Genomic DNA, 21,687 nt, shown 5'->3' with positions numbered 1-21,687 from the left:
ATATCAAAAAGCCTTTGGACAAGACTTCCTTATCAATGAGGTGATAATAATTACGTCAGCTTGGATTGGAGGGAACCTTTCTGGTTGGATTTCTTTTTGGTCATGACTTAGAAGTAAATTCCTGGTTAATGTGTCAACATGGCAGGATGTATACCATACCTCCTTAACCCTTTATTTTTCACTTGCGTGACAAAAAACAAAGGTCGTTATTGTTTTTGGTACCAACAAAGAGAAAGGCAATTGTTTTTTTCCACCATAATTAAGTGATGTTGCTTTTCTTACTATAAAAGAGAAATCCAAGAAAGTCATACTATCTTATTTTCAGATGATTAAATCATATTTTTCTTTTTTAAGATAAATAATCTTGTCTGGAGTTTGATCGCTGATATCAAGTGTCTTTACTGGTTTTATAATAAGACAGTGTTTCCTTTTTTTTTTTTTTTTGCTTTAACCTGTCTTAAAGTTTTCTTGTTTATACTCCAAACTGTCAGTGCTTTATTTTGGTATATTATTGCTTTATGTAAATGTTTTTGTTCTTGAATAAAATTAATAAATACTGGCCTGATTTTTCTGCAAGTTTAAAGAAATCTCATGAAGTCATTTTTGCTTACCTCACTGGCAGAATTTTTGGTTTATACAAAGTACATTTGTCAAGAATACACAATATTATATATGTTAAAGTTAAAGGGGACCTATTATTCTCATTTCTAGCTCTATATTTTTATTCTGGGACTCCACTGGAGTAGCTTTGCATGATTCACAGCTCAAAAAAAACTCCTTATTTATCTTATATTAGCCCTTTATGCAGCCCCTCAGTTCAGCCTCTGTCCCCAACAGGCAGTCTTAACTCCTGTCTCTTTAAGGCCCCCCTCCCGATGAGTCCACTCTGTTCTGATTGGCCAACTTTCAGGAAGCCTGCAGAGGGGCATATTAAAAACTTTTAAATGACTAAATACAGGGAATCTTTTATTGTGAAGAATTAACAGGAAATGAAACATGTTCCTCACCAAATTAGCAGAGCTTCGTTAGCGGCTATAAAAACCAGTCGACACAACGAGAAATTTGGAGCTCCTTGTCCAGCGGATCAGTTAGAAATAATGCAGGGAGGAAGAGTACGAGCAGTAACAGCTACAGTGATGATGATGATGTTTGATGAAGAGCTGCAGACAACCAGCACACCTCCAACAGGTAAACTACTTATTTTACTTTGCCGTGCTGTGTAATGGAAAAACACTCACAGCATGCCAGCTCAACTCCAGTCATGGCTCGGTGTGAATATCCCCAAAACCATAGAAAAATGCCATAATGTTAGCAGAGCAGAGCAGTGAACTTGTGTGCTGTGTGTGGAGCAAATGACCATATAAATTAACCCATCACAAGCCGATATTGGCTCATGCTGACAGTAGAAGCAAATGTAAACCAAGCGTTCAGGGCTGTCTGAAACCGGTGTTTTTTGCTCAAAGGGATAACTTCTACATATGTTTACCTCATTATTTGACACTTTGACCATGTTTAATATGATCATCTGACATTGTAACGTTATATATATGACTGAAAATAATGAAAAGCATAATAGGTTCCCTTTAAACAAATCTCCGGAGAAGTCAAGGTCCACTTAGTCGCTTTTCCTGAAGCTTTCAACTGCATCTTGTGATTGTGTCAAACTAAAATATTTTGCTTGTTTGTAGAAGGGGATTTTTTGCAGTGATGGATTCCAGGCATCCTGGTCCAAGGATGGTAATACAAACTTCGCTATTGCATTTTTAAATTAAATACACACATATGGCATTCAAATCAACTGCCTTTTTGTGCCTACTGTGCTTTTATTTCTACATCATTATTGCTCCAGAAATCACGCTGAAACCCAAAACCTAGTTTAACTTATTTAAACAGTAGTGCTGTAGTGGCAATTTGCTGCAGTGCTGGATGAGGGTAATGATGATATTTAGTTCCAATACATGTAAACATGCTTTTTAGAGGGAGTTTAAAGGAAGAAAACGTCTGTGGTTTGTGTTATCTAGAGAAAAAAAAAAACAAACATGTTGACATCAGAACTAATCATTTTCTATCATTTCTTTCAGCCGTGCTCAACAGCTTCCCAATAATGAGCGTAACACAGGCGAGCTGGTTTCTGTCTCCAGCTGTGAGAACAGTTAAAGTGCAATCAGGTGAATCAGCCTGATAGGAGGAACAATGGGAGCCTGAGGCAGCCATAGTCCAAATCCAAGACCTCTACCCTTTCCCCACTCACTGGTTACTCACTGCAAGATGCAATCAGACAGCAGCTCTACAGGAGAAAGTGTAGTAAATCCTCTTCCCTCAGACTTAAAGTCAGCTGTCATTATTGTGTGCGAGGGACAGAAAGGTAAACGTGAGACACCGGCTTGCTTGCTCTTAAAAAGTAGAGATCAATACAAATTAAAAAAAAAAAAGCCTCTAGACACAAACAAGCATTTCTCAATTTCCTAACAAAAACAACAAGAGCACCACAAATCGATAACGGCATTTATTTATTTCATAAACTTTAATACTGTGATCACTGCAAATGTCTTTTTCATACCTTGAACATTTTACAAAGACAATGGATCTGGGATTTAAACAGTATTTGTATTCTGTAAAACGTATGATATCTGTGTGCTTTATCTCGGAGTCAGAGCTGATCGCTTTACTTTTAGGTTTGTTCTTCCACCCGGAGGAAAACTAAACAGATCACGACACAGCGGGTTACGCTGTGACTCCGAGCTCGGTGAAACCTTCCTCCTCCCTGATGCAATCACTGACCTCGCAAGTTTGCCAGACTGAAAACAAGCATCCCTACAATACAAACAACATCCAGCCCTGCCCTTGTCTGATCAGTGATGCCTGAGGAAAAGAGACGTTCTCATTTTTTTTTTTTTTTTTGTTTTGTTTTTTTTGAAGTGAATAAATTCGAGCACCTTCCTCTTGCTTGTCAGGAACTGCACTGGCAGGAAAACTACGGAGCAACAAAGTACACCTATACAAGATTTCACAGGAAATGGATCGATTCACCCTTCTTTTCCAAAACCTGTAAACTCAATCATTTATATAAAACATTGTGCAAAGGTTCTTAACAGTAAAAGATATTACAAAATGGAACATCTGAACATTCACATTTCCCATATCCCTCTGAAAAAGCAACAAAAAAACACAGCTGAGGAAAGAAACAAAAAAAAAATATATGCACTGAAAATAACATTCGCACTACATGAACTGGATCAGCGGATTTCTTTGTATAAGGTTGACAACTGTATCTGACATCCAACTTAATGGCAAACATTTTACAGTCAAAAACGTATCAGGAACATTTCTGCCTACATGACTCATCTTTTGTGTATGTTTTCGATTCAATTTCACATTATTGGATGACTACGGAGGCGAAAATGCAGACTGCTTTTCACAACTGGCCGACTTATTAAACTGTTGAAACAACCAAATCATCTCACTGAGCGAATACTTCAGCTATTGACTGTCCACTGGTGTTGTTACTGTCCATACAGACCCACGAAAGATTCTTAAAACAGAACCATGACTTCTTCAGACTTTCTTTTTTTTTTTTTAAAAGATACCACTCAGTTCTCTGCAAAACTGCAGAGCTGAATGAATATGTCAGAGTAAACATCACATTTCTTTAGGCTTGTTTATATTCTCTTTACATTCAGACCGGGTGCCGTTGTGCTATACGCTGCAGCGTTTTTTTTTAATTGCATCGATTCAAAATGCAAACTTACTTCAAGAGATTCAAAAACTGGGGGATTCTTTTTTCATCAAAAGGGCTTTGATGGTAGCCCCGACACTCAGGTTGTAGTTTCAGACACCTGGCAGAGGAAATAGTTTTGTTTTAAGTAGCTTTGAGATTTGGGGGAAACTTATTTTTCCAATTCTCTCTTATTACAAGGGCCAACTGGTTTGAAAAACATACTGAACCTAACTGAAAGCGATGAGACACACACACACACACACACACACACACAGAAACATTTCCATACACTTCACACACACTCTCTCCCCCTCTCTCTATATATCTGGAGACTGCTCAGCCTGTTTGTGTTCAGAGCAAATATTCATCTGAACAAGAGAAAGGCTGTTAGTAACACAGAAGCCTCGCAGCAGATTCCCCAGACAAACATTTATGAGGCGGGGCATGCGATATGAACTTGATTAAAAATCATAGGTGTGTGTGTGTGTTAGCAGGTGTGTTTATTTTTCAGGATGAAGAAGAAGGAGAGCTTTTTCCCTTTCATCTGTTCCCCAGGTGCTGTTTCAAAGGCACGTCCCCTGCTCTGCCTGGGAGTAAATGACCAAAATAAGTGACTGTAGGCACGGCTGGATAGACTGATGCACATTCACACAATGGCAACACACACTGCCACTGGTACAGTAAGGTACTGTATCTCCCTTTTGTCATGGGGTTTTTTAATCTAACCATATAAGTGTTTTTTTTTTTGTTGAATTACTTTAGGAACTTGTCAAAAGATCCTCGTGTTCTCAACAAAGACTGAACCTGAGGAAAACTATAGATGTTAGACATTAAACACAGACAACTCACACACACACACACGCACTTGTACACACACACACACGTACGTACACACATACGAGTATACCTAAGGTCTGCTCCTTTATCAAAAATCAAACTTTGATTGTCTCTCAAAGCTGGCTTCTGATTTTTTTTCGTCCTGTCCTGTGTTCATGTGGCCTCCCGGACGATGTCTGACTGATTGCTGAAGAGGCATTGGAAAATACAGAGTGACTGGCGGCACATTTAATACTCATGACATTTCCACTGGTCATCACTAGAGGGCACTGTAAGCAACACGACAGCAGGCTTGGGCACCACAAAATACAACATAATACAGAATAAAAAGCATATAGTCAGGCTTTAGCCGGAATTAAGAAAGAAAGCCATTTAAATAATATAGCTAGTGACCTTTTGTCTTGAGGAACTTAACACTGATGTCAGTTGTACTGTACGAATAGAACAACTTATTTATTGGAATTATAATACAAGGAAATAAATTAACCTGGGAAAAAAAAAAAACAAGACCTTTTAACTTTTCCCTCCCAAAAAAAATGTCTCTGTCATTTATTATCAGCTGGCTCTCTGTATTCCAGACAGTGGGATGATGAGTGGAGTCCTCGTTTTCCTTCTTCTCACGGCAGGATGTTCGCTGCTTCAGTGGAGAAAGATGGAGGCTCTTGTGCAGCAGAAATCAGTATCTTGTTAAGTGTAATCTTGATTTTTAAACGTATTTTCCCCACATCAAACTTTCTCTCCCCCTTTTTTTTTTTTTTTTTTTTTTGCGAGAGGGAGACAGGACTTCTTCCTATTGCTTTTAAGACACATACAATTGGGATGGACCAAAGCACTCTGGATATCAGTCTTGTTTTATGGCACCGTTGCCGATGGCTTTTAAACACACTCCTCTGTCGGGTGTTGGTTGTTGTGCTGTAGAGACAGATAGGATTGTTGTAATCCAGTTCTGAGTGTCACAGAGGAGAATAAATTAAAAAAAAAAGAAAAATACTGTACAAATCCAAGTTTTCCTCCTGTGCAGAGGCAGATCAAACCTGCCTCCATGTTGGTGGCTGAGAGACAAACAGCCATGATGACCGTTCAAGCGGTCAGAAGAATCTCACAGCAACTTTGAGGAGAGAAAACACAGGTGCTAAACTTCTCCGTTTGAAGGAAATGAAAACCCTTCCTGTGCTCGGTGGTCTTGTGGCTTAATGTTGATTTATTACTCTGCTCTTATAGGTGTGTATGGTCGTGTCACAACAAAGATTAAGTAGCTGTGCTGGCAGATTTGCTGCGTACCTGTCTGACTCTGCTTGGCACTTCAGAGACTTCCTCTTTTAAGTCACCTGGGTGTCTCTGCTACCCTCTGCTGTGGCGGGTTTGATTTGGCACAAAAGACTCACCTTTCAGAGAAGCTGGGCAACATTTGAAAAAAAAAAAAAAAAAAAACGAAACAATGAGGAAACACAAAAGGTCAGATATCTACTGTAAGCTGTCCTAAAAAGAGAAGCACATCCACTGAGAGAACATGTCTGGAGGATGAGGAGATCATTTATGTTCATGGTGAAGTTGACTTCTTAAGTGAGAGCAGGGAGGGAGGGGAATAAGCTTTCCCTTTGTTGGCAATTTGGCGGAAAGATTTTGGCACAGCAAGATGAGAGAAAGATCAATTCAGCAACCTTCTCGTGATCCCATAGGAGAGTAGAGGACATAATCTGATAAGCGACACTCATTTTTCTTGAGTCTCATCCTGAGTAGTTTAACAGATGGTCTGTGGAGACTGAGACAATAAACCCCCCCCCTGATGTTTGAAGCCAAATGGAAGGTGGTTGGAGGGTTCAGCATCAGAGTAATTGAGTCCAGCAGCGGCCGAACTGGGATTAAATCTCCACTTTTCTTGTGCACGGTTTCTTGTCAGTGTAGATTCCCCCGGTGCCTCTCCGTCCAGACTGTGTGGTGCTGATGTATGCATTTGTGTGCGTGTGTGTGCGTGTGTGTGTGTGTGTGTGTGTGATTTAAAATGTGCAGGTGAGATTCAGTTCATGTCTATGGTGTTAAAGACCCACTCGGTGAACTTCTTGAGCTTTGCGGCGGAGGTCTGCGACTCTTCCTGCAGTCTCTGGTTGTCCTCCCAGAGCCTCTTGATCTGAGCCTGAAGCCGCACCTTCTCCTCACGCTCCTGTGACAGATGGAGACAGCACGGATACGATTAATAAATGAAATCAGTTATTAAAAAGTTAAACATTAGAATGAATGTTTCCAAACTACAAAGTAGAATTAAGAAATTGCTCAACACTCAGGATCAAACTTAAGCACATTAACGGGTGAAAATGTTTCACTGTTGAGAGGTCGGGCTTGATTACAGGTAGGTGAACAGCTGTTCAGTGTAACGATACGAATGAGCTGAAAACAACTCAAACCTTCAAAAGGAAGGACTATAGCAGAAGCAGCCCTTTCAAGCATCCATGCCCGTTAGAGAAAAAGGTGACAAAGCTCAACGATCACCAAAACTGGATAAATGAGGACTACAAAAACAACGCCTGATGCTAAGTTTATGGATCTATACTGTCTGGGGTCAAAGGAGACACCGGAGCGGCTGGAATAATTGTGAAAGGAATGTTGGCATATATTGGGCAGTGTAGCACCAAGTAAACATTGCAGAAACACCTCAGCTACACCTTGTTGTTGACTTTCTTCACAGTCACAGTTCACTGAGGATCCTTTCATGTATTCGTGCCCCGACGGTGCAAGAATTATTTGATGCTGGGGAGTCAGCTCGGGTTAACATTGGTGTGTGGAAAATATCACACACATGTCAAGCAAAAAAATGCATCCCTGAAAGTTGCTTTTGAGCCTTTTTGATTGAAATAAAAGGGAAATGACTGAAATCTTTACACAGTGTGTGTGAATCAGAAACCATTTGTGTCCATTAATTTAGAAGTATGCTTAGAAAGATACACAAGCAAACTTGAACCGTTCCTGAGGTGACTTGAAGTACAAAATAAGATTGAGTGATTGAACTTTAGTCAAAGTCAGCAGTTAATGTCGATGAGCAGCAGAGCGTAGCCGAAACAACAGTGGCAGCGCTCGACTGCTGACTTTGTATTTTCTATTGAATACAAAATATGTTTTTACGCCTCCTCTTCCCTGTTCCACTCTATGCAAATGAAGCGAAGGCTTTCATTTTTCATCCCTGAAGGGGAACCAGAACATAATGCTTTATAGCAGGATGCAGAGGAGGTAGTGTTCATGCAGACAAAACTTACTGATATGCCACAAGGAAATTAATGAGAATTCTATGCATCCCTGTGTGAGTTTGTACTGTACTGTTTATGTATGTCATGTTTGTGTGATTTTTCCCACCTTCTTCAGGTCCTCCTGGAGCATCTTTACCATGGCCTCTAGTTTAGTCACCTTCCTCTCCAGCCCTATGTGACCCTCACTGTGGAAACAAACAGACATTTAGTATTCAGTACTGGGGAGTGAATAACACCCATATAACACCAATCAAAACAAAAAGAAAAACACACAAGAGAACTCACTGAATTCATCTGAACTCTTTTTAGAAATACTTTGATTAGATTTAATGTTTAAATACTTAACTATATTATATAGATTTCCCTTAAAAAAAAAAAAGACGACAGCAGATGGGTCATGTTTACACTTTCTCTTGTTTAGCTGCAAAATGAACAAGCTGCAGTCTTGAGGCCATTTAATATGTTTCTTGTTTATTTTTTGAGTGTGAATCTATCTCTATTACTACTATGCCTATAATCATATTGACTTTCAGGTATTAATAGGGTGTGGTGTTACCTTGATGAGGGCCGTGACAGTGGAGCAGGCTGCAGCTCTATGTGGGGCTGCTGAGGACTGGAGGCACCGCTGCTTCGGTGGTTTGAATCCCCAAACACAAAACTTCTCTGGACTGGAAGGATGGAGACATGAACATAAATCAGCAGGTTGAATGAAATGCAGAATTAAGACAAAATAAAAAAAATAAGTTTTAAAAAAAAGCTCAGAGGCCTCAAGCTGACAATGCAGGTAAGCATGTTGGTGGTGTAACATACATATATACATAATAAAAGGCTATTGTACAGCCAGTTTGTTATCTTTACCTTTATTTGAGAGTCAAAACATACAGAATTATGTAAAGTGAAAGTGAGAGTATTTGGCCGTACCATAGTGTGTGTTTCTCTCGCTCTCAAAGGTATTAGCCACATCTACCAGATGTGTCCACTCAAGGGGGCTGTCCCTGTCTGAAGATGGGAGAGGCATCAGCTCCTGAGGGAGGGGTCCACGGTGACGTTCCACCAAATCCACCAATGACGTGTCAGATGCTGAGAGGTCACCTACAAACAGAGTTCAGTGCTGCATGAAGTTCTTGACAAAACTCTTTTCCTTTAGAAACGACACACAAGGCCTTACTAAAATACCGATGTGTCTTTGATACCTACACCCTCCCTCCTCTTTCTTACCGTGGAGTTTTACTCCCAGCTTATAGGAGGGCCTTCGCAGGGGCACGCCGCGGGTGGTGGGTGAGCGTGGAAGGGTGGAGCAGCTGAAGAGAACGTCGGCTCCTAGTGCCGGCTCAGCCACTGAGTCGCTCAGGGGGGGAAGGCGCTGGCCGCGGTAAATGCTCTCATCCGACAGGGTACGATGGAGTGAGCGACGGCGGCTGGGAGACTTGCCTGGTGGTGATTTGTGGGAGTGCTGTACAGAGATGTAATATTGACATTTACTGATACGCAGAACTGATGTAACTCCTGTGTAAAGATCAGGTGCATCCATGCTACTGTGTGTGGGAAACTCTCTACATCTAGGTTAAGATTACCAAAACTTTATAGCAGTTATTGTATAATGGATACGTTTTATGAGAGAAAAAGGAGCAGTGACAGCTGAACAACCTACTATTTGACTATTTCTTTAAAACACTGGCAACAAATAGATAGCAAATTATTGCCTGATTTTAACTTAGATATTTGATCTTTGCTCACACAGTTAACGCCAGTAAAGGAAAGTTGTATGGGAAGGAAGGAGGGAGTCAAACCAACAATGAACTCATTCCACTTACAGTACAGATACTGTGTGTTTATCCAAAGCCTGACATGTTGTATTCCTCTGTGCAGTAGACCTCATTGTTGTCCAAAAATGATTAAAAACACATCAGTGAGACACACTGCTGCACTGGGTCACATGTTCCTTTGCCCCCAGAAGATTGTGATTAAAGTTGTTTGTTTAGAAATGGATCCAAAGAGTGGATGAACAGTGATTAAGGCTGTAACTCTCAGGAGAGAGATTCTTTGTATGTGCAGACAGCCGCTGCACGTGTGGAACTCCAGTTCAGATTACAGAGCTTTGCTGACTCATTTTGCTGCATATCGCAACCTCTTGACTTTGTGCTACATTATAAATTTCTCAAAGAACTTCTGTACACAGTCAAGAGGTTGTGATATGAAGCACAACAAGCTAGCGAAGCTTTGCGAACTGAAGCACGTTCCCACGCATGCGCAGTGGAACCTTTCTACTGACCATTACAATCTTGTTGGTGTTATTTTTTTGGAGTCGTTTCTAAACAATGGTAACCACTCTCTGTGTGGTGAAAGAAGATGTCATCCAGTGCAGTAGCACAGAGGAATAAGATATACACCCACAATACTTGTAAGTGGGATGAGTTCATTATTGGTTTGACTCTGAACATGAGATTTACGCCGTTGTTATTTAACTTTACTCACCTGAGAAGCTGTAGAAACCTTGTTCACAGAAGTTAAATGTCTTGTAATTTTAGGATAGTCCCTTCATAATGTTTCGATGGACAGGTTGTCCCTGTAACAGGATTCACAAACATGTCTGTAAATTTACCTTTTCCTTATGTCTGCGTGGTGGTGGAGGGCTGTCTGGGGCACTGTGCCTCTTCACATCTTCTTCCATAGTAGATTTGGCATGAAGCTGGGGAGAATGCATATCTCTAAGTGAGGGCCTGGCTGCCGGTGTGGGAACAACATCCCCTCCACTCTCTCCTGGAGACTTCCTAAAACAACACACATAGCCAGAAGATTAAACAACCAAAGCCATTAGATTTCATTATAGATACATATAACATTGCTAAAGTGTTGCCACTATATTTTAATTAAACATGGATAAATCATAAGGAATAAGGAAATTCAAATGCAATTTGCATTCAGTTACTGCATCACTGTTAAGCCTTTAGTGTAATACCCTCTTCAGCCACAAGGGGGTAATCAAGTAGTACGCATATTATTTCTACTGATAGACATCAGTATGAGTACAGTGAGTGGACAAGTAATGTAATCAAATGCAATTGTATATACGAAAGGCGTGTTCTATAAATACTACCGTTTCAAGTTAAAAATAATCATTTCTAGAGAGAAATGCTGAGATAACAGAGATGTCAAACACCAGCTATTGTGCAGTTGAGCAAGGTGTTTATAACTCAATACATAAAGTTGAGGGATTCATTAGAGACAGGTTTAAGAAAAAATGTTCAATATTAATGCGACATAGCCAAGATATCCTCACTTTTTCTCTTTAGTATGCTTCAAACTTCAAAAAAATCTGCTTCCTACATTTCCCATACTGCAACTTTCACTGGACCCTACCTGTCTGGTAAATGCCCACACCCCAGTTTATAACGCAAGATTTCTGTTAAAAATGATTAGTCTCCAAACTGATGACATCACTATGACATCATCAGGGATTATTTTTTCAGACAGTAAGGATTCAACTGTTTTCACAGGCTGAATGCTAGTAATCGTCCTGTTGTTTCCTTATGTCTTTTTTCCCCTCCATCCTTACTTGCGTGTGTCTCCAAAGTCAACAGAATTGATGGTGGAGCCGGGTTTCCTCCAGCCAATCAGGTACTTGGACTGTGCTCCCTGGCGAGGATAGAAGCTCTTGGGCCCGGGGGACACTGAGGACTGAGATGAAGGGGAGGTGGCTGAAGAGGAAGACTCCTCTCTGGGGGAGCTATGGCCTGAGTGCCTGGCACTGAGGGACCGAGGTGAGAAAACAGAAGGGGGAAATGAGAGGGGTTATTTATGACAGCAATGCAAAAAACAAAACAGCTTGAGGCCGATGTAAACTACATGCAAGTATCATAACCTCTGGTCTGAAAAACATCTCAAAACAATGTGATCTTTATATTGATTTGAGGAGAGAATAGTTTTAGACCCTTAGGAAATAAATTTTGGCCTTGGGCAAAGCATTATGTGACACATAATAGTGTAATTTTTAATCTAGGAGCCCAGCAGGAACAGGCTGTTCTCAAACCCCAACAGTTAAGAAAACACTGGAGGCACCCCAGTGGCCTAATGGTTAAGACACATACCACATAACCACAAGATCCCTGGTTCAACTCCCAGCTATAGGACCTCTGTTGCATGTCATACCCCCATCTCTCTCCCCCTGTACTTCCTGTTTCTTTCCACTAAATAAAACCGTCAAATAAAGGCAAAACGCCAAAAAACATAATCTTAAAGATCCCCTCCAGACCAGTTTTAAGATGTGGATAAAATACTCTGGTGTGAATAATAATTTGTGTCTGCTGTGTTTTTTTTTTTTTCACAAAAAAAGTTCAATTATCTTGTTAAAATTCCTAAAATTACATCTTTATAGCTTCTCTCAAGAATCTATAAATATGCAACTATATTTCATTCCAGACATTTTCCTGCTGGACACAAGATGTCTCCCACTTCATTGTAAAGTCTATTCTCAGTGTTATTGCACTGGAGGCTTCAAGCTTCCACATGACACTTGTGTAAATAGAATATTGGACCAGGATTGGCTCCAAACTAGTTGTGATGTCACATATCATGCTTGTAGGCCCGCCTCTTAAAAAAATCAGATTTTCAATGAGCACAGAGAAACTTTCCACTTCCAGCAGATGAAATGTGAAAACAGCCTTCTAGTGTCAAACTCTGAACATACATCAATCTGCACAGTGAAACATCATCATACAGACATGACAATAAGCAAAATTGTCTAGTTGTGAATGAGCCCTCTCTCATTCCCCCTCACCGCCACTCTGACAGAACACATATGTAGCCTAAATGCTGGACAGATGATGCCCAGGTCATGAACTGTAACTCTATCTGAGCGGGTGAATTAAGACATGCTTAAACGAGAAGGCTGTGGCACTGGAGTTCTCTCAGCTCTAAACACTAGTTCAGCTATGAAAAGTTGGACACGTGTTCCACATTTCCTGAAGCATAATGTGGAGAGATAAGAGGGAGTTGAAATTACTCCTGTGCCTGGTTTCCAGGAAACTCATGTTGAAAGGGAGGTGGTCTAGTGTGTGTTCTTCTCAGATGAAGAAATATTGGCCTGAGTTATGAGAATTGGCAACATGTTGCAGAGGTCATGCAAATACTGCGATGACAAATGACGAAGTGGAAGAGGTCAATGAAATGAAATACACACAACTGTTTTTTTAAACCATTTCTCTTCTTCTAGGATGTATTCAGTTGTCTGTGTGGGTTTGGCTATTGGTCAGCTGCTTATGCCTGTTAAGGTGATGGTGGGTGCACTTCAAAACCGACCGGCATGATACAAGTTTGTGTCAGATCAATGTGGTTTTTACTCCACTTGAATGCTGCACACAAAACAACACATGACGTATATGCTGACCTGAATTGATGGCTCTGTACGCACGTAAGGAAAATACCACATGTACACAAAGTTGTCATAAATAATACATACTCATGATGAAAATATCAGGGATTAAAGCGAGAAAAGATTTGTGGGCCTGAAAAGTTGTCCAAGAGAAAATGTGTACAATGTGTTGAATGAAGTATTATATAAATTTCTGTATGCCTGAGATCAGGCGTGGTGCCTGAGAACTTAAAGCCCTGAAACATTTTTTTTTTACACAGTTTGTCATGGCTGAATCCAAATAAAAGGGTTGTGTGTCTTTCACAATACAAACAAGCAGTACAAAGATCTACTGCCCACTGCTGTTTGATTATCAGCTAATAGAGATTCAATGTCATACCTGCAACCTCATATGCCGCCTGCACACCATTTAACCAGGTTTCTCTGCCCTTTGTTGTTCGCAAGAAATCTCCACAAGGTACAAGAGCTGGTTCCCAGTCTTTAAGGCCTGTAACCCTTAATAGCCAGGCAATACCTACCCGTGAACACTCATCATAGGTTGCGTATGTTTATCAACTATGAGCAGTTCAGCCAAAAAGTAATTCACTTATGAGATTGTTTCATTTAAATTGCGTTTTAGAGTTGTGAGGAGCTACAACTATCCAGCCTTTTTCAAGAAAAAGCAGAAATAACAAGCATAGCAAAAATGTTCTTATTCTTTATTAACTTAATCATATCACAACCCCTCAGATTTATCTTGCAACTCTATGGGGGTCCCACCACCAAGGTTTGGAAAAACTTCCTTAAAGCATAAAAATTGTATACTGTGTCTTAAAGCTTTGCATAGTCACTCCTACTTCTCCTTCTCACACAAACACTTAAATATCACCAAAAATACACAAACACAGACCTTGAGTGTGATCCAGCATCACTCAGACTGTAGGTGCTGCTGTCTCTAACGAGGAGATGAGTAGGTGGGCTCCGGCCTGTCCCGTCCATACTCCTTTCTCCTGGGGGGCCTGGGGACTCGGCAGCAGCGGGTGACCTCTCCAGCATCCTGCGACCTCCCTCGGTGGGGCTGTGCCATGGAGAGGCTGACCGGTCCCTGCCCTCCCTGCCCTCTCTGCCTCCACTGGGAGCCAGCAGGGAGGTGGCGCTGCCGTGATGAGAGTGGGGGTGAGCATGATGCGAGGCTCCATAAGAGCTGGTATCAATGCCGCTGTCGGCTGAGGCGCCCTGAAGGTAGCCTCCTCCTCCCAGGCCATTGGGCTCTGTTTCACCTTGGTCTCCACTGGAGCCTCCACCCGCCCCCATTTCGTACCATTTATCGCTGTCGCTATGGCCCCCGCTGGAAGCTGTGCTTGATAGAGTGTTACTGCTAGAGTGACCGGAGTAAGGGCCGTCCGACTGTAGTGAAAGAAAGAACATAAAAAAACATCAAACTGTGTTGTCAAAGTCCTGATGGAACTCATCTGACAGGTGTAAAGCCTGACCTGGCTGCCCTTCTTCGGGGACAGGTGGATGACCTGTTCCTGCCTCTGGATGCGAGGACCTCCGGAGTAGCCTTGACCGGACTTGGAGACTGGCGCCTCTGCAATAAATAAGAGAAATACACACGGTTGGAGTTGGTGACAAACACATGCACAAACCCTGAAGTATAAAGAGATGACTTGTTGATGATTCAACAAAGAAGTTGTTCCCCGCTCTGCTCATTTATGTGTATTTTGCTACTACAGCAGTCATGCTTCCAGGAGGCTCATAACGCTGACATTGTTTTCATTTTGCCTCTGCTGTGTCCATGAACAAAAAACCCACATCACTTGTCATCAAAAGCAACGCACATCAAACGGAAATTTGTCCCCATATGGTCCCTACTGGCTTTATTTGTTCTAGGCAAACTGTACCGCATGAGAGAATGTGTGTGTGTGTGTGTGTGTGTGTGTCCTGAAGCGAAACTCAGGGTATAAATGGGACTGTTGTGTAATTGTCTAGATGTTATGCAACAAGACATACAGAGTAGGCAGCTAATGACCACAGCACCATGAGAGCGAGAGCTAAGGGAGGTATCATAACATCTGCTGGGGTGAATCTAGAAATGTAGAGGAACCCCCCCCCTCCTCCTCCTCCTCCTCCTCCTCCCTCCTCCATATCTCACTTAGAATATTCATTACTTTGCATAGTTTTCTCTGCACAGCAGCCCAGAGCGCTCTCTGCACTAATTAGAGACGGTTGCACGTGTGCATGCCTGCTTGTTTGAGTGACTGTGCATAAATATGCAGTATATGTGACTAGTCTCCGTATTGGATATTTCATGACAAACAAAAAGCAATTTACCAGCATCTTGGGTTAATATGTACACTAAGAAATAGAGCGAATGCTGTGCTTAACGGTAGAAACAACATGCAATCTTCTTTATTCATTCATACTGTTTCTATCCCGCTGCATAAATTATTTCCATACAAAGCCCTACATAGACTACATTAATGGTTAAGGCAAAGGCTGGAAAATCCTCTGCTGTCTTGTTTGAGTGTGACAGGAGCTGAGAGACAAAAGTGAGTATGCTGCCCTCTGTGTGACTTGTGTTATTTCTGGATGAAGCATGGCCACATCACCATAGCTGAAGACTAACGGGTCAAGGGGTAAAAAAAAAAAAAAAAAAAAAAAGAGAGGAAGAGGGAACGACAGAACCCTAAACCACAGAGACTGCATAGTGGACTATGAAGGGCTGGACATTTGGCTGACTTAGACTTAGCTGGCCCAGCCTGAATTGTCCCTCCCTGACCAATAAAGACATAAGTGCTATAAACAACCACAAATGAGAGACTAAGGCCTTTCTCTGTGATTGTGGCGGACAGAAACAGGTTCAGGACATGACTGAAAGTAGGTTGGTCAACAATCAACCAAAGCAACATCCTGCTGGGAATCAAAGGGGCAGTAGAGGAGCATGTAGTTTTCTGTGGCTTTCAGTGGCCGAGCTGGACGAAAAGAAGAAAACTCCCAAAAAACAGTTCATGGGAAAATACTCATAATTAAATGAAAGACAATGTACGAGAGGATAAAAAGATGAATGAGAGGCAAATACGAGCAGCAGTGGCGAATAAGGAGCGGACCGGAGGGAGGGGGAGGGGGGGGGGGGGGTGGTGAAGGAAAGCCACACAAAGAGTAGGTTGGCCAGCTGTGTTGACAGGAAAGAAAGGAATTTCTCCCCCTCCCTTCCTCCATTATTAAAACTTATTGAGAAGAGAGAAAAGTGACAGAGGAAAAAATACTGCTCCGTACTTAAATTGAGATCACAACATCACCCTTTTCCCTCTTTCAATTATTCTTTCCTTTTTCTGTTCCTCATTATGTCCCACCTTCTAGTCTGTTTGCAGAGACATTAAGACCTTCTCTCAAGCTGAGGAGGAGGAAGAGGAGGAGAAGGGGTAGAGTAGTGGTGCTTAGGAGGCAATGTGTGTGTGTGAGGCAATGCTGTCAGAGTTAGAATCTCTGCGACAAAAAAACTGTCTCCGGCGGACGAGGCACACGCACACACACACACGCGCACACACACACACACACACACACACACACACACACACACATACACAGGCTCTTCTGGATACCTGTGATTTCATTAGATTTAGCAATATGGATGAAGAGGCTTTTTCCTGACATTTTCCCTCCCTTCCTCATTATTTAAGAGAGCAAGAGTTAAGTCCTTCACATTCCTTCCCGCTTACATAAACACACCTCCGTATGTACGCACACACAACCACAAACTGATGTTTACCTTTCTCTCTTATCATTAATTTATTTCTACTATATTCACCTGTTGACCCTCGTTCGACTCCTCCACCGTCTTCCATTCTCGACCAGTTAGGAGTTGACTTTCCACTCGACCCGCCCTCTCCGACCACCTGTCTCTCTGCAGACATTGGAGAATGGCGGCTGCCTGCGAACCTGGTAAATGAGCACACAGGCGAAAAACAACAACAACAAAAAAAAGACTGTCAAGACTACTAACACAGACAAAGACACACAAATGCTATCACCCAACTACACTAATGCCATACACTGTTACAGCTGTCAAATTAAAACATTTCAAGCAAACTTTTGCTAAACTGCAAAAAAATAAAATCTGGATTTGGTAAATTTGCTTCAGTTGAATTGAAACAAATAAGTCACCTAATTGTAAAAGAGATATGCCCTTTGTAACATTATCATTCATCAACTCAATGATAATAATTACATAAATAAAATAACAAAACAAAGAGTGTCAAGGCAGAATACATTTTTTTTTTTTAATCATACTGAGTGAAGTTCATAAAAATGTGTTGCTTCTGTTCAGCTTTTTCTGATTCACTACATCATAATCTGCATTAAACGAGCACTGATCTCTTGTCCCTCGTCTGTCTTACTGCTCAGGCATGGACTTCTGTCTCCAATGGGCAGAGCTTCCGGAGGTGTCACTGGAACAAGACAGGTTGCTTGGAGAGCTGCGATTGTGAGGGGAACGACCCAACGCCAGGGAGGAGGCCAGGCTGTAGCTCTCACTGCCTGGAGACATCCTGGTGTATGTACGTACGCACACACACACACACACACACACAGGAACTGTAAGAATTTATGAGCAGATGGAACTGAAGGAACTAAAGGAACAAGAAATAAACAAAGCTAAGTATTGTAGAAGCAAAATGTTCTAAGTTGTTCCTTCAGAGGAAATTCCATTGACTGCTTCTATGCAGCCCGAGTTCCCACACAGTCTGGATGAAAAAAAACCTCATGAAAACTTAAAAGCCTCTGTTTAGAGATCTACTAAACACCCAATGGCTGCATTTTGTAAGCTTATAGACACAATAGCTTGCAGAATCTATAGTTTTTGGTTTTTTTTTTATTGTCAGAGGTGAAAATGGAAGCTGCAAATATTTATCATTTCACATGAAAAAGAAAACTTTCACAGATACCAATGACTCAACGATTATTTCACCAGCTGCTGAGTCCTGGCCTTCGAAATCCACATTTTCCTGTTTGTACGCTCTTTCACAAACCACTCCCACTCTCCCTCTGATATAAATGTTATATTCCACTGATGTGTGTTAAGAAAGGCTACGGGCTCCTACCTCTTGGTGTCGAGGGGTCGGCCATCGCTGCTGACGCTGCGTGGGATGACCGCGCCCCTCTCCAGCCTCTCAGCTGATAGGGTCTTCCCCACTGAGCTACCCAGGCTGATGGCGCGGTTGGGTGTGTGGGGCTGTGGCGAGGCAGTCAGGGACTGCTGAGGGCTGCTGGACGTCCTCTGCCACTTGTTGTTGTTGCTGCGGAAGGGGAACTTGTATTCGAAGGAGCCGCTATCGCTGCTGCTGCCCTTGTATTCGGCCACAGGCATGCGATAGAGCTCGGAACAGCCCCTGTAGAGGAGGACGGAGATTTAGTTTGAGTCTCCGTCAGTGAGGGTTAACGGGGGTTAAAAAGGTTTAATAAGATTTGGGATTTGTGACATTTTGAATATCAAGTGAATCAAATAAAAAGCACCTCTTAATAGCAGTACATCTGCTGTTTTATCTTAATTGGCTAGATGCACTGGCATTTTATTAGGTCTCTTAAAGTGACGTGACTCCTGATGAGGGCCAGTTAACTCTTGGCTTGTGCTATCCACTAACAAAATGACTAAATAATCCTCTTTAAGTGTGCACACCATTTAACTTCTGGTATGAAATTAATGCAGTGTTTTGTTCATTGTGACATGTCTCTCCAAAATAATAAGCAAATCACCATATTAGTAAACAAGTGCTTTTAAGAGAATTAAAATCTCTGGTCCCACGTACCTGCGTGGAGTGGCATCATCGTGTGGTGGGATGATAACGACGCGCACTGTCACTGAGGTCCGCAGGAGGTCAATCATCTGCTCGTGGGTCAGTGTTGCTACGGCAACTTTGCAGATTTCTACCAATCGGCTTCCCTGCCGCAGTCCTGCTTGCCATGCGTATCCGTATGGCTCCACCTAATAGTGAGACAATTTTGTTTTATTATAAACGGCAGCGGTGAGATGCTTCATTCACTCACTCATTGATTGAAATATTGAGATCATTTTCCTGAAAAACACAGTTCATTCAATATGAGGTCGACTCATGCTGTTCAATATGGAATTAATTTAAAAATCTGTTATTCGACAGTCAACTTTGAAAGGCAATACACAGCAGCAAGACAATTTTGGAGTATATTTTCAGTTATATACAGATACCTCAGCCACAATGCCTTCGTAATTCACGTGGAAGCCGAGCTGCCCGAGGCCATTTCGACGAAGCGTCATCTCCGATGTCTCACATCCCTTAGTCAAGAACTGAACATAGGGAGAGCAGAGAGATGCAGAGAGAAAGAACAGAGAAGGAGTTACAACAATGACGGGGAAGGAAATTATAAAAAAAAAGAGCAAATGAGTCAAATAGTGAAGAGAAGAAGTGAACAGAAGAGGAGAGAGAGAGAAAAAGGAAAGAGTCAAATCAAGAAGCATTTTAATCAACATATTTATCTTCCACATCTTCAGTGACATTTGCAAGAACACAAAAAGAACACTATTTCTATGTATAGAATCAGGTGCTGTTTGGAAAGACTTAATAGAACACTCAGCAGTGTTTTGTGTATTGTTTGATATGTGTGTTTAGTGTTTTCAGACAATTTCCACGACGCTCTGACAATTACTGAGATTATCTGTTCTTAAGGTTGAATGAAAGTGAACTAAAGGTAGATTTTTCAGATAAAATGCCAGTAAATTAGGCCTGCTACTTCAAAACTTCTGTATCGAGTCAATAAGTCTGGAAAAGTGTAGGTCTGCATATATGTGCAAGGAGAATAGACATGTACACATGTTCAGTTCATACTGTATGTACACATGCTTTCTCTTTTTAAAATGTCTTCTTCAACTAAAGTGATCCTGAAGATCTCTAGGATTTATGGTCATAAATAACGATGAATTAGTGCTTCAGCACAAGTGGTACAACTTGCACTAGAGATGCGTGCACATGCCTTCTCTTTCTCTCTCTCACACACACACACACACACACACACACACACACGACAGATAACAGAAATGAAAGCAGGTGTATCTCTTGCTGTGACACTTTAGGCCGTGTTCACACAGAGATGCGTCTCTTAGAGGAAGCGCTTTTCAACTTCATATTTTTTCATGGAAGGACGTAACTCTTAGCGTTCAGGCAGGGTGGGTGAACACTGCAAAGAGGCCACCCTTCTTTTTTCAAAATAGTTTCATTTTTAAGGAGAAACAGCCCATCAAATTGCAAAGGGCAACAGATGACATGACACAGGATCCGGTTAAATCAATCCTCATTCCAGACTTTTTTTTTTACTGACCTCTGCAGCAACTGATCCCTCTCTCTCCCTCTAGTGACACGCCTGGTGGCTCCGGTGCGCCTTGCATTTTTCTATCTGAACGGGGCCTTAGCAAAACCTCTACAGAAGCCATGGTTTATTCACGCTTCCCTGTGAAGCGTGAATAAACCATGCTGCAGACTGGCACCTGATAGGAATTGTTATGATGCTCTCTGATGTTTCTGAATGTGTGCGTGGGAGTGGAAGAAGAAGAGAGTACAAGAAAAAGGGAATGATAAAAGAAAAAAATGAGAGAGAAAAGAGAGCGCAAATGAAAGAGACAGAAACAGAGACACGCAGAGGGAGAGAGAGAGAGACGAGCTCCAAAAAACGGGTGGCCCAAGGCCACTTCCCTTCCCCTCTCTGGCACCGAGGTAGTCCAAATGATTGAAGATTAACGTTAGATACATAAAATGCAACATGAAAGTGATCCACTTCTGAGCACTGAGCCAAATAACGATGTGTGTGTGTGTGTTCAAGTATGATTGTATGCTTGTGTGCAAATCAAAGATGCTGGACTCAATCCAGGTTACATAAATACATGATAAAAACCATCTCTCTCTCCCTCTCTCTCTCTCACTCACACACACACACACACACACACACACACACACACACACACAGTTTGAAGGTAGGGAGAGGCTGGGGAAATGAATGCTTTCTAAAGCACTGATGATTACATAAGAAAACACCTTTTTTTAAAACCAGTTTCCATGGAAACAGCTAAGGAAGAGCTAGCACCACTTCACTGTATGTGTAGGTGTATGAGCCATTAGGAGTATGTTGTCCAGAGGTGTTTCTGAAACTCTCTCAATAAGCCAAGACCAGTAATGAGACAGCAGCTTTGGCATGTAGACACAGAAATGTTGTCATTCTGGCAGACTGACAGAACAGTGAATCATAGGAGAGGCTGTGTGAGTTGGCCAGGTAAATAATCAATGGCAGCCAACAGCATTTTAGTCCATTGATTGAGTTACTACCACTTTTCTCTACACGAATGAATGTTTGTCACCTTTAGCCTTTCTTTAGTCTAGAGTCCTCCAACAACCACATGGAGTATGCTTTAATTTTGCAGAACCTGCAGTGACACCCAGTTGGTATCAGGGACCAAAAATAATTTTTGTTAATACAAACTACAGTATGTCATTTCTCTGGCAAATAAATTGGGCCCCAAC

The 21,687-nt window shown here is 41.7% G+C and overlaps 1 protein-coding gene across 2 annotated transcripts in view; it reads right to left on the bottom strand.

The window, feature by feature from the left end:
* Positions 1-2,493: 2,493 nt before the first annotated feature.
* The window catches only part of sipa1l1 (signal-induced proliferation-associated 1 like 1), a 97,451-nt gene continuing 78,257 nt past the window's right edge, over positions 2,494-21,687 (bottom strand). The window contains exons 14-28 of one of the 2 annotated variants that reach the window (XM_044376922.1): positions 19,368-19,466; positions 18,952-19,127; positions 18,247-18,534; positions 17,545-17,694; positions 16,956-17,086; positions 14,638-14,735; positions 14,466-14,551; positions 14,055-14,300; positions 11,351-11,542; positions 10,397-10,565; positions 9,013-9,247; positions 8,716-8,886; positions 8,351-8,462; positions 7,901-7,979; positions 2,494-6,716 (exon numbers count right to left, since the gene is read on the bottom strand). In XM_044376922.1, coding sequence (XP_044232857.1) covers positions 6,573-6,716; positions 7,901-7,979; positions 8,351-8,462; positions 8,716-8,886; positions 9,013-9,247; positions 10,397-10,565; positions 11,351-11,542; positions 14,055-14,300; positions 14,466-14,551; positions 14,638-14,735; positions 16,956-17,086; positions 17,545-17,694; positions 18,247-18,534; positions 18,952-19,127; positions 19,368-19,466 — 2,376 coding nt within the window. In that variant the 3' untranslated portion in view covers positions 2,494-6,572. Of the gene's footprint in view, positions 6,717-7,900; positions 7,980-8,350; positions 8,463-8,715; positions 8,887-9,012; positions 9,248-10,396; positions 10,566-11,350; positions 11,543-14,054; positions 14,552-14,637; positions 14,736-16,955; positions 17,087-17,544; positions 17,695-18,246; positions 18,535-18,951; positions 19,128-19,367; positions 19,467-21,687 lie in introns of both variants that reach the window. The other variant, XM_044376921.1, reaches the window with a different exon arrangement.

This window comes from Thunnus albacares, chromosome 16 (genome assembly GCF_914725855.1).
Source record: "Thunnus albacares chromosome 16, fThuAlb1.1, whole genome shotgun sequence".
Taxonomy (NCBI): Eukaryota; Metazoa; Chordata; class Actinopteri; order Scombriformes; family Scombridae; genus Thunnus; species Thunnus albacares.
The sequence above is the reverse complement of the archived record's forward strand: the minus strand, read 5'-3'. Positions and strand labels throughout refer to the sequence as shown.